Consider the following 16,782-nt stretch of genomic DNA (forward strand, 5'->3'; position numbering starts at 1 on the left):
ATAACTTGAGCGGTTTCAAAATCTCGTTAATGACTAACTTTGAAATCAAGGTTTATATAATAAGATTATTTTTTAAAACCATATTAAGTTAATAATTTAATATTTGAAAAAAAATTGAATGTAAAAATAATTTGTATTTTGTTTTATATATTTTATTAAGAACTCTTCTACTTTTATTTTTAAAATATTAACAACTAGAATTGACAAATGATGACATACATGTGTTGCGATCTGAGTTAACTACTTTGAAAACCAAAGGGAAAAAAAAGTTTAAAAATACCCCATCATCTATAATTAGAGGTGTCAAAATGAGTCAAGTTTCATGGATTAACTCAACTCAATTAAACCCATAAACCCTAATGAATTAACGAGTCAATACAATAAAATTATAATGTTTCTCACCATAGCATGACACATCAGCCTCAACTTTGAAGCTCCTATTGACACATCAGTTAAAATCATTGATCAATTAAATTAAAACAAATAATACAGATCAGCTTACAAATTGCCACAGTGGACACATAATTGTCTTCTCTTCATCAATCGATTTCAGAATTTCAACCTAACAAAATTGTTTATCTTCTGCGCATCTCAACTAAAACTCTTATTCATGACAATTCTGACGATCGCATAAGCGTACGGTGATTGTTTTAGTCTGTCTAACTATGATTCTTCTACTTTTTGTTTCCAGTTAACAAAATTCTGTTCTTTTATGTCTCTTAATTTGAGGGATTGTGGAAGATTTCAAAGCTGTAAATGTGTGAATTTGAGATTAATTTTTGAGATAAGCTATGTGTTTGAAATTTGAAATTACTATGAATGTTGGTGAAGAGAAGAATCAAGAAGTCTCTTCAAGTGCCTTCGGTGTTTTGTTTGCTCTTTTCCTTCACGCGTCTTTGCTTTGAAGCTTGCTCATGTTTTTTCTCTTTCATGGTGGTTAGTTTCTTCTTCTTAAGTTTGGTGGCTTCACTTCTGTTGTGACTTTACCAATGTGATATATTATCTCTCTGTTTACTTATTTGGGTTTGAAAGAAGCTAGAACTTTGCTGGAGAAGACTTGTGCGATTTTGAAAGATGGATTGTCTAAAGAAGAAGTGAAGCTTTTGTTGATCGATGAGAACAAATGCAAGACTTTTAAAAACTCTAAAGCATTTAGAATGTCTCTGCAACTTTAGCTTAGTGTATCTACAACTTTAGCTTCAAAAACCCTTTTGAGTTTCAACAATATACATTACAATAACCGTTTGTGATAGATTACAATAACCTACATATTTTCTTGTGATATACCTTTTTAGTGTTTCTGAATTTGTTGTAACTGTTTGTTAAGGCAATAATTAAGTCTTTGTTAATGAGGGAGAGGTTTGCTAATGAGAGTTTATAAACCTTGTAGTTGTTGCAAGCTGACTCCGTGGAGGGAAGAGGCAAAGTTGGAGCAAGGATTTGAGAAGAGTGATTTAGTCCGAGGTTATTCGCCGAATCTTCTAGAAACTCTGCAAGATAGAGAGGAGCAATCTCCACAATGATCATAGTTCAGGCCCATAAGACCATGAGTAAAGTACAAGATAAATCTCCACAAGTTAAGTGTAAGGGTAATATAAAGAAATAGGAGTAAGTAGCAAGTTGAAGTATCAAAAGATAAAACTATGTTTGAAAAACTAGCAAAGCTAAGGTAAGTTAATTAATTCTTGACTGGACGTGATGATATGAACAAGAGCATGATAGTAGCAAACTGACAAACAAACAAACACCACAAAGACTTGAAATTATATTAATATGAAAGAAGAAGGTTCTTAACACACTATTGTCTTCTTGACTCGTGCAGCAATATATCATCTTATCGAATATATATCACAATTTCAATATTGGCACTTAGCAAGGAGAAGGAACACCTGAAGTAGTTATACGCTCAAAGTGTAAACTCATACTGTTAATAAAAGGAATACGTAGTTACTTCTACAGTTCTACTGAATTTTTATCACAGTAACAATCAAACACAAAAAGAAAAAAAAACTATCAAACTTACACATCCTTTATTGGCTATTGGCTATTGGTAATATGATATCTGTTTGACTGTAATATGGCATAGGTTATTGAATTTCATATTACTATAATCGATTGATTTGTATTGTCAAGATTTTTTATCCATGTTCTCTTTTTTATATATAATTTGTTCCATCTTTATTTTTTTGACAAAAATTATGAAAAATATTTAAACACACGTACTGTCAGAAGATCCCTGATGTTAACTGGAAAAACAAAAGAAAAGAAACAGAGCTTTCGCTCACTCCGAAAGAAAGAGAGAGTTAAGAGAAAGAAGCTTCTTAGTTTAACAAAACAATTCGATTTTATAATAAAGTTATCTACGGGCTCAGTTCGTTGTTTTCTGGTAATTCCTGATCTTTTTTTTGTTTGTTCTTTAAATTTTGTAAAAAAAAAATTGGGTACTTAAGTCCCAAGTTTGTTAGATGAAAAGAAAGATTGTTTGATTAAAATAACAAAAAAATAAAATGATGCAACAAATAATAACTAAAATACAAAAACAAAACATTGACCATGATAATTTTTTTATTAATTATAATAGGGCAATTCTCATAAATACAACTATAATATGATTTTTCCAAAATTACCACTTTTAGTTTTATTTTCCAAAAAAACCACTAAAATGAGTTTTTTTTTCAAAAATACCACAAAATTAAACTAAAGTTTTATATTCAAAACTAAACCCTAAATCGTAAACACAAAATCCTACACCCTAAACACTATACCTTAAATCTAAATTAGTCAACCAAAACTAGAAATATAAATTTTACATAATAAAATTTCAGTTTTTTGTGTTTGTGGCATTTTTGGAAAAAAGATGTTGTGGTATTTTTGAAAGAAAAACTTACAATTTTGTATTTTTTGGGAAAAAAAAAACTTAAAATGTGTCATTTTGAAAAAGTTCTCATTATAATATTTGATTCCAAACAACATGAAAACAAATATTATTTCAAAAAATACAAAAATATATATATGAAAACAACCTGCGGCGTAGCGCGGGTACTAACCTAGTTCATGAATAAAATGGGTTAATGAGTTAATTGGTTTAATGGATCAAATAAATTGAGTTGTAATGGATAATAGTTTAACCATTTTAATTCATCAATTCTATTTTTATTGAGTCAAATGGTTAAACCGGTTAAATATAACCAAAAATCTGTAAACCAATCAAAATGTGTAAATTGATTTGATTTTTTCCCAAAACAGCTTCATCATGATTTGAGGGTGAGGAGAAAAATAGAATTTGGATGGGATCAAACATTAGTAGCCTCAAACATTTGGTTTCTTTGAACCTTTCCTATTCTAAGTTCTTATGAATGTTTTCCAAGTTCGGAAACTTGTTTTTCAGCTTCGATAGTGCAGAACTTCCTGATCCCTGAATTGTAGCTTCCTCGAGTTCTTTCAATGAACCAAGCAACTCGTGGTTTTCTTGTTCCAGTTTTCCATTCTCATACTTCATCTCTTTAAGATATGTCTCTGCCAGCCAAATGATCAAGTTGTGTTCTAGCGTCTTGTAGACTACAATATATTTGAAATATTAAATTGCACATTATAATTAGTATAAGTATTTTTCTTCCAACCAAAAAAACTGTATATGAAAACATTCTAATAAAATATAGATGGGGTATCTTAAAGCTTTGTCCCAAAACCAAAGTTCAATAAGATTTGATATTGGAGTTATGTGTGTTTTGGTTCACCTTTTGCCCAAAAAAACAGTGTGTTTTGGTTCACCTACTAAACTGGTTCGTTGGAAGACAAGGTGAACCGACATGTTATAAATGAACCAAACCAGCGGGTTTGTTTTTTTCAATCTTCTTCTCCTTCGATCCCCTAATCAAAAATTTCAGAGACGAACAACCCCAATTGGTTGATTTTATTATATACTCTGATCTTCGGAAATGGCAGCTGCGGAAGAGTCAAAGATGTCTCCGGCGAATTCGTTTGGTTCTGTCGTTCTCGGCGGTACGTTTGATCGATTACACGATGGGCATCGAATGTTCCTCAAGGTGGTAAATTTGGTATTTTTATTTTCTTCGATTTATTGAGAATCCAAGTAGTATTTTGAATTGTTTGTGGTGAAATATATATGATCAGGCGGCTGCAGAGTTGGCCAGGGATCGGATCGTAGTTGGAGTATGTGATGGTCCTATGTTGGCGAACAAGCAAGTAAGCAATCTCTTTTTTATATATGTAGCTAAGTTAAGTTGCTTTGATTGATTTCGACTTGGAGTGATGTTGTTACTTAATGAGAATATTGCAAAAAAGAAGAACCTTTGAACTGATCTTTGCTATAAAGTCTGAAACTTTTATGCTTTGTTGATGACTTCTTTCGAGGTCTCATTTCATTCTTTTGTGGATACAGTTCGCTGAAATGATACAACCCATTGAAGAAAGGATGAGTAATGTGGAGAACTATGTCAAGGTAAATTTCATCTTAAAGTGGAATTTTCTCATCAAGTTTCATATACATCTACATAGTCTTCTTCTTCAATGGAATGTTTACATTGAATCATTTAATGTGAAAGGAGAGTGTGTAGATGAAATAGGCTATCACGTGAGTTTACGTTTCTCCATGTTCTTCTTGTGTAGTCTATCAAGCCCGAGCTGGTTGTACAAGCTGAACCTATTACGGATCCGTATGGTCCTTCTATTGTTGATGAAAATTTGGAAGCTATTGTTGTCAGGTTTTTTACCATCTATCTATTGATCCTTTTTGCATATGTTCTTCTATTCCATTTCCATGTTTAAAGACTCTTTTAACTAAGCATCATCTACAGCAAAGAGACATTACCTGGTGGCTTGTCAGTCAACAGAAAAAGAGCAGAAAGAGGGCTTTCACAACTTAAGGTTTGTTCCTTTTTATTCCACCATTGTGACCTCCTGATGCATTTTAAAATCTTCAATCATCATCACTTGAACCAATCTTTCTTGGACATGCTTTTGCAGATTGAAGTTGTGGAAATAGTTTCTGATGGATCCAGTGGAAATAAGATAAGTTCGAGTACTCTGAGAAAGTTGGAGGCTGAGAAAGCCGAGAAACAAAAACAACCCGCAGAAGAAAAAACATTATAAACTCATTATGCTTAAACTCTCAACTTTGTTTGTAATTGTAACTTAATACACTTATCTTGTATACTTCAAATGCTGTAAATTGGCTGAAACAGATCAATAAAGGTCCAAGCTTTGCATTCCCTAACTCGGAACTAGCCATATGTAAAATCAACTTTGTTTGTTATTGGAATAAGTTTGTGTGTATTCATTAGATTGATATTACTCGCAACATCAATAAAGGTCAAGACTTTTGCATACCTTTTGGCTGAAACCGTCACGTTTTTTGTTTGTATGTTAAAAACGACAACGTTTACAAAGGAAACATGAAGAAGCCAAGTCGGAACAGAAACGTTTTCAACAACGGCTCTTTTGTGATTAATAAAAGAGCAATTTTTTGAGTAACAAATCTTTGGAAACTGAAAAATCGGATTCTTGTAGATCTTCTTTATAACTTCCCCATATCTCTTCCTTCTCTTTTAAAATTCGAATCATTCTTCTGATATCACAAAGGAGCGCACAGAGAGAGAAAGAGAGAGAGAAGGGACGTTGAGAGAGAAACGGTTCCTTGATTAACAAGCACTTCTTAGGTAATGATCTCTTCTTCCTTCTCTTCGATCTTTAGAGTTTCTTAGTCTCAGCCATTGTTGAATCGCTTCTGCTCTCTGTCTTTTGCAGTTCTTTCTCCCGAAGAAAACTGAAACATCCCGTTTCAGAGATAACGAAGATCCTTACTCTGTTTCACAAACCCATCACCGTAATGATCTGTTCTGTTCTTATCTCCTCTGTTTCGTTTCGAATCTTCAATTTAATTTTGGTGAATTCTCAGTTTCTTTTTTTCTGTTTCTTGTTCTAGGGTTTACAAGAGAAGATGAATGATCTAATGACGAAATCGTTCTTAAGTTATGTTGAATTGAAGGAACAAGCGAAGAAAGATATGGAATCTGATCGTGATTTGGAGAAAGGTGAAGACTTTAAGTTCGATTTCAGCCCAGCGGATGAAGAGAACCTCTCTGGTTTCTTTCAAGAAATCGAAACCATCAAAACCCTAATCGAAGAGATCACTCATCTCTTACTCGATCTCCAAAACCTAAACGAGGAGACCAAATCTTCTCACAGCGCCAAGATCTTACGCGGGTTAAGAGACAGGATGGAATCAAACATCGTCACCATCTCTCGCAAGGCCAACAGAGTCAAAACCCTAATCGAGGCTATGGAGAAGAGCAACGTCGCGAACCGTGCGAGTTTCAAGGAAGGGTCTTGCGTGGACAGGACAAGAACTTCGATAACTAATGGAGTTAGGGCGAAACTGAGAGATACGATGAGTGAGTTCCATCGTCTGAGGGAAACGATCTTTGCTGATTACAGAGAAGATCTCAAAAGGAAGTATTTTTTAGCGACTGGTGAAGAACCAAGTAATGAGGACATGGAGAAGATGATCTCTGGATCTGGTTCTGGTTCTGATTTGGTTAAGACGTTTAAAGTGAGGCCAGAGATGGATTTGAAGACTAAAGAGAGACATGAAGCAGTGAATGATATCAAGAGGAGTCTTAACAGGCTTCATCAAGTGTTTCTTGACATGGCTGTTCTTGTTGAGACTCAAGGAGATCGGATTGATGACATTGAAGCTAATGTGGCTAATGCAGGGAGCTATGTGAGTGGAGGAACCAACAGTTTGTATTATGCTAATCAGATGAAGAAGAAGACTAAGAGCTGGGTTCTTTGGGTTTCGGTTTTGGGTGTTCTTATTCTCCTTGTGTGTGTCATCTCAATGCTTGCTTCTCGTTGAGTGTTTTGAGAAGAGATTTGGTTGCTTCTTCTGTTCTTTTGAATGATCTCAATTTGAGAGATACTGCACTGTTCTAATCTCTATTCTCAGTAGATGTTTTCATGATTTGTGTATGATCAGAAAATTCATGTTTTGAAACTATGAAACTTCATGTTTTGAAACTATGAAACTTCATGTTTTGAAACTATGAAACTTCTTGACTCTGTATTTGAATTTCAGGTTTTGATTTGATGAATCTTTCTTTGTCCAGAGATCTTTTGTGTTGATCGTATAACCAAACTTGAATTGACTGGCTTAACTTAAGAGACAAGTACACGAGATAATGTTTCTATTGGGATAGTTAGATATCTGAAGTATTCTGAATCGAGACAAAAGTTTATAATTAATTGACAAGATTGGACTACTAGTAGAGTAGAGAGATTTCAACAAGAATCAAACAAAATTTGGTGAGATTTGACAAAGATGTGGTACAAACGATAGAAAACAAACAAGCTAATGGACATGGACATAGACGAAGTTTTAGACTTGGTTAACTTAAGTGTTAAACCTATTTTTAAGTTGGTTTACTAATTAGTACACAACAACTAGTTGATTCTCTTTTAGATTAGATGATTGGCTGATCACTTGCTGTTTCAGTAATTACTTTTTGCGTCTACCATTTACGTCAACTAGTCAGTAAACCAAGGTATACTAAAATTTTCAATTGACTAGCAGATTTTGAGAACATTGACTAAGAAAAGAGTGATGGGGTAATGGTTTTAGAGAATTGACAAGTGTAAGATGGCAAAAACATATGGTTCCCAATCTTATCAAAATTTTATCAATCCCAAATGGACAAACACACAAAACTGGAATCAATACCCATCATGCTTTTTCTTCTTCTTTTCTTTATGGACCCATACACATAACTTACATATGCATTTGTGAATTACATAATATCTACTTCACACTTTGTATACTCAAATATTTATGAGTGTATGTATATATATGTAGGATAGTATTGTGGTTAGTGGTCCACACACACCAAACATGAGCCACTCCCTCTTTAAGTTTTAATTAGTCCTCCTGATTGTAATTTTCAATGATTCATGTATATTTAGCTTTTAAAATGTAATGATTCTCATCTTCTAAAAAGCTTTTTGCTTAGTATTTATCATAGCCTCTTCAGTCGCTTCAACATCATCATAACTTTAATGGAGAGAATGTGGTGAATAACTAATACTTATATGTCAAGATGAATGAAATTAATCATTAGACTGAATTTTGTAACATTGCAAAGGTAAAATGAAGGATACATATAGAAGAAAGAAAAACTAAATTAGAAAATATTACTCTAGAAAGTTGATTTTTTTTTTTTGGAAAACAAAGAAGAAAAAAAACTAACCTTTTCATTTACTCTTTAAAGTTTTTTTTTTGGTGAAGTTTAAAGTTAAAATTTTAGTATTAACATAACTATGTTTTATTTAACGTAGATCATTAAAATAATTCTATAATTTACTCATTGGAACTAAGCTATATTCAAAATTTTCTCGAACATTACCAAAAATTTCTATCCAGTTACTGAATCATAAAAGTTACCGAAGAATTTTAGTAAAAAGGTTTTCGAGCATTAGTGGAATCCACTGAAATAGGCTTCTCAAAAGATTTTTGTTGTTGTTGTTGTTGTTGTATAAAAGATTTTTGTTGTTGTTGTTGTTGTTGTATAAAGTCTTTGGAAGATAAATGTCAATTTCATTATCTGCCCCTTCACCCAAATTACCAAAAAAATAATATAGTTTTGGCTACAAATTAAATCCAGAAACTGATGCAATATTATTTGGATCCTACAACTTAAATCTACATATTTTTCTATTTTTAGTGTGAGATATAAAATATTAATGGAGATGAGTTTAATCTAAATATAGTCTTTGGAGTAAGATTAAAGTACCATTGAAGCTGGTCTTAAAACATTCACAACATGCTTCTTTGTTATAGTAATATTTTGTAGGTTTTTCCATGAACTCTTATCAATGCTAAACATTCACGATCGTACGTATAATCATTCAAATTTCAAAAGCATAATTAAAAAATGTAATAGTGATTTGTACTAGTGTTGTTATTGTGTTAATGTTCATATATGTATCATGTTATTGGCAGAAAATTACTATTTTGATTTAAGATAATTAATTAGTTATAATAGTTTTTTCAGAAAATCAATCATACGGCTATGGTGGTGGAGAGTAATGATGTTTTCGGGTATACGATTCATTAGGTTTTGTAGGTACCACATAACAAAAGTCATCAAAAATTTAATATGTCAGTAATTGTCAAACAAATGTATGAAAAAGTTGATTAGGTGGCTGGTGGCATATTGATATACTGTTCTCAAAAAATTATAATATCATCACTTCCTAGAGTTTGATCTTTACCACCTGTATCAAGCTTTGAAATTTCTGAACCAGACTTTCTCATATATAATTATAATATCACTTCATAGATCGTTTGATCTTAATTACCACCTGTTTCAAGCTTTGAATTTTTTGAAGCAGACTTTCTCATATATAATTAAACGTATATATTGGGTAAAACAATAAATATATACATGGTGTCAAAATGGGTGGCTTGAGAGAGACAGAGAGATCTAGTATGATGTTTAAATTATGTGAATTGATACATCATATATACATGCGTGATGTGTGTATCATTTATAAGAATTTTCACATTGTTGGATAAGGTCAAACAAAAAAATATGAAGGAAGTACGTATGTTCAAGGAAATATTATTTGTGTTTAGCACAAATATAATTTCTCTTGTCAACGAAATATATTTTTAGGTATGGATAATGGATTAGAACTAGATTTGTTGACTTTTACCTTGTAATTACCATTTTTCATATATATATATATATATAACAAATATATTTTCATGAAAATAAATGAAAACAAAACATTTAAGGTCAGAAAAAATAGAAACACTAATTAGATACAATAAAACATAGAGAAAAAACATTGATAAAAAGTTTTGTAGATCAAGCAAGTAACTAACTATTACAAAACAAGTTGATGGTCGTATCCAAGCAAGCGTACTAACGTATATGCAAATTGGCCACCGATTAAGAGAAGTTGTCTGGAGGGAATAATATAATTAGATTAAGAAAGAAACCTAAAGTTGAAAATCGTACTTAGCAAGAGAATATGTACTTTTTGTTAAAGAAATTTATGTTATGGATGTGGACTAGACTAATTAAGCCTTATAAGAATAGTGTTAGACTAATTATTGATTGTCTTGACATCCTGATTGCTACTTCTCATTAAATAAGAGTTATTTATCATGAAAATGAACATTCTATGTCTTGTGAAAACCCTAAGAAAATATCTCCAACTTCTATCTAAATAAAGAAAAAGAAAACATTGGTAACAAAACAGTTTCATAAGAAGAGGATAATAACTATAAAGTTTCATAAGACAGATGTTTTATCCAACTTATAGTTATTAGTAAGAAATTAACGGACGAAAACATATGAGTTGTATTTTCCAATCTATTGAACTGAAAACCAAAAAAAAAAAAAACAGTTATACAAAAAAAATTCTCGACTTGTTTTGTTAATTTTTTTTTCTTAAAGCTTTATTTTGTCGGCTAATTCTAAAGGGTTTATTGATATAAATAGTAATATTATTTACCGACCAAATATGTTATTGCCACATGCAGTAAGTCATTATCAATTAAAGCCAGGTCTTATCATATAAGGCTTCTTCTAATTATTCAACTAACTAAAGAATTAAACTTTATTAAAAGTTAAAAATATTTTTTCCCGACCAAAGCTATTTTGTTAATACAGTATTAAAATGTTTTAATTATAATTTGGAGTTTTCTATCTGCCCTTTAAGCGTTTCATTGAAAACTATAAGAAAAAGCGAAGACTTCGGATCCTTTCTTTCTCAGATTTGTAAGAAGAGAGAGAGAGAGAGAGGTTACGTTTTTGGTGGTGACCACTTCTTTTATTTATTTACCTGCGGTGAGATCGGCGGCGGACTCAAGACGACGGGAGTCATGCCGAGATAGTCACTGGCGAATCCGTTCTTCCTTCTTCTTCCCCGGAGACGACGAGAGCATCGAAGAATCTATCAAGAAAACAGCCAATGTTTGTCTCTGTTTCTTCTTTTTCTCTCTACGATATTGTCTCTCGGATCCGGTGAAGAGAAGCTGCCCGCTGATCTCATCTTTTGCAGTTTTTAAAAGTTTTTGTCTTTTGAATCCATCGATTTTATTTGAGGTTTGTTTTCAATTCTCTTTCACATTTGCGGAACAAGGCTCTTTGTTCTTCTTCTTCCTCTGTTTTTGGATCTGTTTTGTTTTCTGAATTGGATTTGAGGAGCTTCAATGGTTAATAAGTTGGGAGTAATGTGAATCTAAGATTGATTAAGATTGGGTCTCATGTGCATAGATCATGTTTTTATCTTTTGGGTTTGTCAAAGTGTCTAGCTTTAGATTATAAAAACCTCAACTTTGATTGCAAAAACCAACTTTTTATGTCAAAGTGTTGAGCTTTAGTTTTGTTTTATTTGTGTGATTGCAGTTACTGGGGAGTTTATTGGTATGCTGAAAAGAGATGTCCTTGAAAAGCATCCTTCGTGATCTGAAGGAAGTGAGGGATGGACTTGGAGGTATCTCCAAGCGTAGTTGGTCAAAGTCGTCTCACATTGCTCCTGATCAAACAACAACACCTCTGGAAAACATACCGCAGAGCCCATGGGCTTCTTTGCCGCCTGAGTTGCTTCACGACATAATCCGGAGGGTTGAAGAGAGTGAGACGTCTTGGCCTGCTCGAGCTGCCGTGGTCTCTTGTGCTTCCGTCTGTAAATCATGGAGAGGAATCACTATGGAGATTGTGAAGATCCCTGAGCAGTGTGGGAAACTCACTTTTCCAATCTCATTGAAACAGGTAAAGAACGGTTCTTTTCTTCACATCATTATATTCAAAGCTCTCAGTCGCTGTAGAGCTACTCATGTTTGCTTATTTAAACTTCTTGTTTGATTTTTGAACAGCCGGGGCCTCGAGACTCTCCAATTCAGTGCTTTATTAAGAGGAACAGAGCAACAGCTACATATATTCTCTACTATGGCTTGATGCCTTGTGAGTGATCCTTATTTCAAGTTTAAGAAATTGCTGTCCAATGATGTAGAAATGGTTGTTCTGACGATATTGATCCTTTTTCGAGTTTCAGCTGAGACGGAGAATGACAAATTGTTGTTAGCAGCGAGAAGGGTTAGAAGAGCGACGTGCACGGATTTTATAATCTCACTGTCTGGTAAAAACTTCTCACGCAGCAGCAGCACTTATGTTGGCAAATTAAGGTAATTATCCCGAGTTCTTTCCACCTGCACCAAGTCTTAACCATCCAAAGCTCCTTTTTCTAATCAGTCTGTACTTATATTGTGGGATAGGTCTGGTTTTCTGGGAACCAAGTTCACAATATATGACAACCAAACAGCATCATCCACAACACAAGCTCAACCTAACAGAAGGCTTCACCCCAAGCAAGCGGCCCCTAAGTTACCTGCTAGTAGCTCTACCGTAGGAAACATTACCTACGAGCTCAATGTTCTTCGCACAAGGGGACCTAGAAGAATGCATTGCGCTATGGATTCTATACCTCTCTCTTCTGTTATTGCTGAACCATCAGTAGTTCAAGGCATAGAAATATCTTCGTCACCTTCACCAAAAGAAAAAACCAGCGCAACAGACAGAGAGGTCCCTGATGTTTCCCCAAGCTTAAGAGACCAGCCGCTGGTTCTCAAAAACAAATCCCCACGATGGCACGAGCAATTGCAGTGCTGGTGCCTCAACTTCAAGGGGAGGGTGACCGTGGCTTCTGTTAAAAACTTCCAGCTTGTGGCAGACATTGACACTTCATTGGAAGCGCCGCCTGAAGAACATGAGAGGGTGATTTTACAGTTTGGCAAAATCGGTAAGGACATATTCACCATGGATTATCGCTACCCTCTCTCAGCTTTTCAAGCCTTTGCTATATGCATCAGCAGCTTTGACACCAAACCGGCTTGTGAAGGGTAAAGTTAACCCTCCTTGAGTAAAATCCATCTCCGCAAATCATCATAGATGGCTTTTCTTATCTTTAGGTTTCAATGTTCAATTCACGAAAAGTTCTTTGTATGTAGAATGTTGTAGCTCTTTTGAACTATGCTTCTGTTTGATGGGGCACTCGGTGGATAAGCTTAATGATGTTATATTATATATCCAATGTAATATATAAACAGAAGCCATTACAAAACAACATATGAAACTCTTAAGCTTCAAAACCTAACGTGACGACAACAAACACTTCCCCCAATACCAGTGGTCTCTTTCATAGTCCATGTTCTTCAAACTTCTCCTGCCCAAAATTCTCATCTCAGTGTTGAATAAGTTAGAAACTCCATTGACGTAAACTGAAATGGTTGGCGGGGAATAGGATTTCTGCAATTGCAAAGATCAAAAGTCACGCCAAGGAAATCATAATGTGCACAGTTTTTAAGTGAAGGAGAGATGGGACTCACGGTCTAGGGCCGTAAACTTTGATCTGGCGGATGTGAGTATCTCTCCCGTTGAGGTGATTCGACAAAATGGCTATTTGCAACATAAATGTATTGACAAACGTTTCCCTGAGAAGAGAGGACAAATGGTTAAAACTTACCAGCTCAATGCGTAGTAGTAACCAACAGAAACAAATCATTCATGACAGCAGAAATTAGTTTAGACCTTTACTAAGTGAAACCTCAAAAGCTAATACTTGCTAGCTAAAGACATGTCTAAACTTGGCAGCTACTAGCTAGCAGACTTTCTCTGATCATAGAACTAAACATTGTAGCAAACACCTCTCCTCATCATTATCAGCAGCTAGCTAGACTAGATTCTTGTAAAGAAACAACCACAAAACCATAATATGAATAAGAAACAAACATACCGTGGATCAGTTCCAGAGAGAGATAAGCAAACCCAACCAGTTGGTTTAACAAGCTCCACACTTTTAATCTCCTAAACAATGAAAGAGTAACACACAACATGAAATATCAATCCATCATCAGAAGTTAGATTCTCTAAGCAAAAGCTATATTACCTTTAAGTTATGAAAACCATCACCAGCTCGAATAGAGATTTTACTAGGCGTGTAGCTCTCATCAAGCTTAAAGTCAACATACAGAACCACTAACTTTCAAAATTCAAAACAAAAAGGGGTTACTCAAAATCAAAATACCCAAAGATAACAAAACGAAAGATCTAATAAGCGAACAGATTCACAAAACCATACCTGCAATTTCACTTTCTTCTGGAATTGAATGTTAATCAGATGTGGTTGTAACCCATCTGATCTACAAAATCAGAAACAAAAAAAAATATAAAGTCGAATCATTTGAGTAAATAGAGAGAGATGAAATTTAAAGGGTTTTTTTTTGTCTCAACTGCCAATAAGTCTCGAGATTGTCGTCGCGGAGAGTGGTGACGCCATTGCCAGGCTTACAAGAGCTCACGCTCCAAGCTGCGTTTTTGCTCATCTCTCTCAGATCGTCTTCTATGATTAGCTTATCGTTTCCTCCTCTGATTTTTCCTTCTTCTTCCGATTCCGATGACTCTGTCGCCATAGCTCACCCCTCTCCGAGATCTTAATTAGATTCGGAATTTGAGAATCGTACACCTACTAGAACCCTCCAACGAGGTTTTGAATTTGTCTTCTCTCTCTCTCTGGCTCATAGACAAATGTCGTGTCGTTATTGAGCGCTTGAAACGTCATGATGTTTGTTATTGTAAAATGGAAACGATATGATTAGTGATGTTAATATGGGCAGACCCGGCCCGTTTAAACTCAGCCCGTTTAAACCCGAACCTATTTCACATAATTTTTTTAATACCCGTTTAAACTCGAGCCCGTTTAAACCCTGCCCCTTTAGGCCCGTCAAATTTATACTGGCTCGTTAATACCCGTTTACCCATTTAAGCTTAGTGTTATTTTTTTTATATGATAGTTTATTATAAGATACTAGATTATCGTGCGGGTTTTAAATTGTCAAATAAAAATAAATAAAATAATATATTAATATTTTGCTATAAATAAAAACTACTTTTGGAAAGTAAATATATATAAATATTTTTCGTTTGGGAAAAATAATATTCCCGTAGATGAAATTTGTTTTTTTTTATTTTTACATTAATACACTAATTTATACTTTTATATTTTAAATTTAGTATATAAATAATTAAAATAATCTAAAATTAAATTATCAGCAACCAAAAGTTTTGCCAAATATTCATAAAGTTTTGCCAAACATTCAAAATGAATATCATTATTGACAAATTTCAAAAACATTCCACAACTTATTCATATATTATTTTACATGCAAACAACTCGTCAAAGCGTCATCTTATTAACATCCATTAACTCTAAGTTTTACCACAAAAAATGTGTTCATGCACCCAAAAATATATTATTGTTAAAGTATACTCTTTATCACCATCTATACAATGTGTCTATGAACAAATTGAACAAATTTTATGTCCTTTTGCTTTCACTTTGACATAGTTCCTTTAACCACTAAAATTGTTTTGTGTCATAGTTTCTTTAACCATTAAAATGGTTTACTCACAAAAAAAACTTAGAATAAGTACTCCACCATTGCAATGAGTTTATAACCAACCCAATAAAAATTGAGAAATTGGAAAAAAATAAAAAGAAGTTTATTTGACATAATAAAAATAAAAAATTGTAAATTATAAGCACAATAACACATGAGACTTGGATAATTCATAGAGATAAATAGAAGCTAGAAATACTACAGCATAATATTTTTTTTTCAAAAATAATTTTTTCGATATTACATATCCTTAACATAAAAAAATATTACAAAACTTTATTTTAAATCATCACAGATTTCTAATTTGAAAATCAAATTGAAGTAAAATAATGTAAAATGTAAAAATGCTACATTAAAAAGGAAAAAAAATATTAAGAAGAAGGAATCTAATCAAATACTAATCGTTTAAATCCTTAACTGAAAAAAAAATTTGAATAAAAACATTTAAAATTTTAATTTACATCATCACAGATTTATAATTGATAATAAAATTGAAATAAATGATATAATATTTTAAATTAAATCGTGATACATGTTACAAACGTTTATACGTGTTGTAATCTCATACATAATATTTATAAGAATATATAACATAAAAATAGAATATAGTTCCGATCATGTTAATGAGTAACTTCAAAACAAAGTTTTGTATAAATGTGTTGTTATTACGTTGAGAACATACTTTTACACTTATCAACATCTTAAATTGATAACTTGACATATGTGATGATAACGTTGATGACTAAATTTGAAAACACAAATTTAAATTTACATGATGAAATTGTTAGTTTACATTTTCCAAACTTTTTGACACGTGTAAAATCTTATTGATAGACTTGACACTGGTCTCGATCATGTTAATAACTAAATTGAAACCAACATTTATATATGTGTTACTTATTATATAAATACAAAAAAAATCTAGCAGAATTAGGTTAATAATAAGAAATTAGTTCAATTTTTTTTTATATATAAATAGTTATTTATTGTTACTTATGTATAGATTTTCTTTTTATGATAGGTTCAGAACTTTTAATAAGACATATGCTCAATTTCCTTACCGTGATAGGTAAATTTTTCCTTTTTGCTTTTGGATTAGTTTTTTTTGTTTGTTAAATATTTTTTAACTTTTTTTCTAGCGATTAACTTAGATATGAATCAAAATCAAAGATCGTTAATTTAACATATGTCGGGATCATATTAAGCAGTATTTTGGACAAATGTAAAAATCTTAAATATACAATTGACACGTGTCACGATCTTGTTAATGAGTAACTTTGATATCAAGCTTTATATAATAA

The 16,782-nt window shown here is 32.8% G+C and overlaps 3 protein-coding genes and 1 pseudogene across 5 annotated transcripts; 3 read left to right on the top strand and 1 right to left on the bottom strand.

Moving 5' to 3' along the window:
• The first annotated feature begins 3,707 nt into the window (after positions 1 to 3,707).
• On the top strand, positions 3,708 to 5,302 carry LOC104710319 (phosphopantetheine adenylyltransferase-like). Its single transcript, XM_087461274.1, has 6 exons — positions 3,708 to 4,046; positions 4,135 to 4,206; positions 4,403 to 4,462; positions 4,630 to 4,724; positions 4,818 to 4,887; positions 4,987 to 5,302. The coding sequence occupies exons 1-6, from the start codon at positions 3,939 to 3,941 to the stop codon at positions 5,110 to 5,112; spliced, it is 531 nt and encodes a 176-aa protein (XP_087317400.1). The 5' UTR covers positions 3,708 to 3,938; the 3' UTR covers positions 5,113 to 5,302.
• A 52-nt stretch (positions 5,303 to 5,354) lies between these two features.
• On the top strand, positions 5,355 to 7,128 carry LOC147950269 (syntaxin-112 pseudogene; annotated as a pseudogene). The gene is made up of 3 exons (XR_015563687.1): positions 5,355 to 5,678; positions 5,767 to 5,845; positions 5,945 to 7,128. The product of XR_015563687.1 is annotated as a syntaxin-112 pseudogene (transcript).
• Positions 7,129 to 10,550: 3,422 nt separating this feature from the next.
• LOC104700333 (tubby-like F-box protein 2) lies at positions 10,551 to 13,149 on the top strand. Of its 2 annotated transcripts, none has more exons than XM_010415848.3 (5): positions 10,551 to 10,997; positions 11,433 to 11,798; positions 11,903 to 11,990; positions 12,082 to 12,211; positions 12,302 to 13,149. In XM_010415848.3, exons 2-5 carry the CDS (start codon positions 11,466 to 11,468, stop codon positions 12,927 to 12,929), a joined length of 1,179 nt encoding a protein of 392 aa, XP_010414150.2. In that variant the 5' UTR covers positions 10,551 to 10,997; positions 11,433 to 11,465; the 3' UTR covers positions 12,930 to 13,149. The 2 variants fall into 2 exon arrangements, with proteins under 2 accessions (XP_010414150.2, XP_010414142.2); XM_010415840.3 differs by having other exon boundaries at positions 10,629 to 11,129.
• Positions 13,086 to 14,633, bottom strand: LOC104700325 (anaphase-promoting complex subunit 10). Its single transcript, XM_010415832.3, has 6 exons — positions 14,316 to 14,633; positions 14,164 to 14,224; positions 13,972 to 14,064; positions 13,819 to 13,889; positions 13,412 to 13,516; positions 13,086 to 13,331 (listed from the first exon to the last, which is right to left on the bottom strand). Exons 1-6 carry the CDS (start codon positions 14,492 to 14,494, stop codon positions 13,262 to 13,264), a joined length of 579 nt encoding a protein of 192 aa, XP_010414134.1. The 5' UTR covers positions 14,495 to 14,633; the 3' UTR covers positions 13,086 to 13,261.
• Between the last annotated feature and the right edge of the window lie 2,149 nt (positions 14,634 to 16,782).

This window comes from Camelina sativa, chromosome 1 (genome assembly GCF_030686135.1).
Source record: "Camelina sativa cultivar CO46 ecotype springtype chromosome 1, ASM3068613v1".
In the NCBI taxonomy this organism is placed as follows: Eukaryota; Viridiplantae; Streptophyta; class Magnoliopsida; order Brassicales; family Brassicaceae; genus Camelina; species Camelina sativa.

Excerpts from the sequence above, each read along its gene's own strand:
- LOC104710319 (XM_087461274.1), top strand. The coding sequence starts at position 3,939 with ATGGCAGCTGCGGAAGAGTCAAAGATGTCTCCGGCGAATTCGTTTGGT. Across the intron at positions 4,047-4,134 it reads GGCATCGAATGTTCCTCAAG|GCGGCTGCAGAGTTGGCCAG; the intron begins GTGGTAAATTTG and ends ATATATGATCAG. Across the intron at positions 4,207-4,402 it reads CTATGTTGGCGAACAAGCAA|TTCGCTGAAATGATACAACC; the intron begins GTAAGCAATCTC and ends TTGTGGATACAG.
- LOC104700333 (XM_010415848.3), top strand. The coding sequence starts at position 11,466 with ATGTCCTTGAAAAGCATCCTTCGTGATCTGAAGGAAGTGAGGGATGGA. Across the intron at positions 11,799-11,902 it reads TTCCAATCTCATTGAAACAG|CCGGGGCCTCGAGACTCTCC; the intron begins GTAAAGAACGGT and ends ATTTTTGAACAG. Across the intron at positions 11,991-12,081 it reads CTACTATGGCTTGATGCCTT|CTGAGACGGAGAATGACAAA; the intron begins GTGAGTGATCCT and ends TTCGAGTTTCAG.
- LOC104700325 (XM_010415832.3), bottom strand. The coding sequence starts at position 14,494 with ATGGCGACAGAGTCATCGGAATCGGAAGAAGAAGGAAAAATCAGAGGA. Across the intron at positions 13,890-13,971 it reads ATGGTTTTCATAACTTAAAG|GAGATTAAAAGTGTGGAGCT; the intron begins GTAATATAGCTT and ends TTCATTGTTTAG. Across the intron at positions 13,517-13,818 it reads CTCTCTGGAACTGATCCACG|GGAAACGTTTGTCAATACAT; the intron begins GTATGTTTGTTT and ends CTCTCTTCTCAG.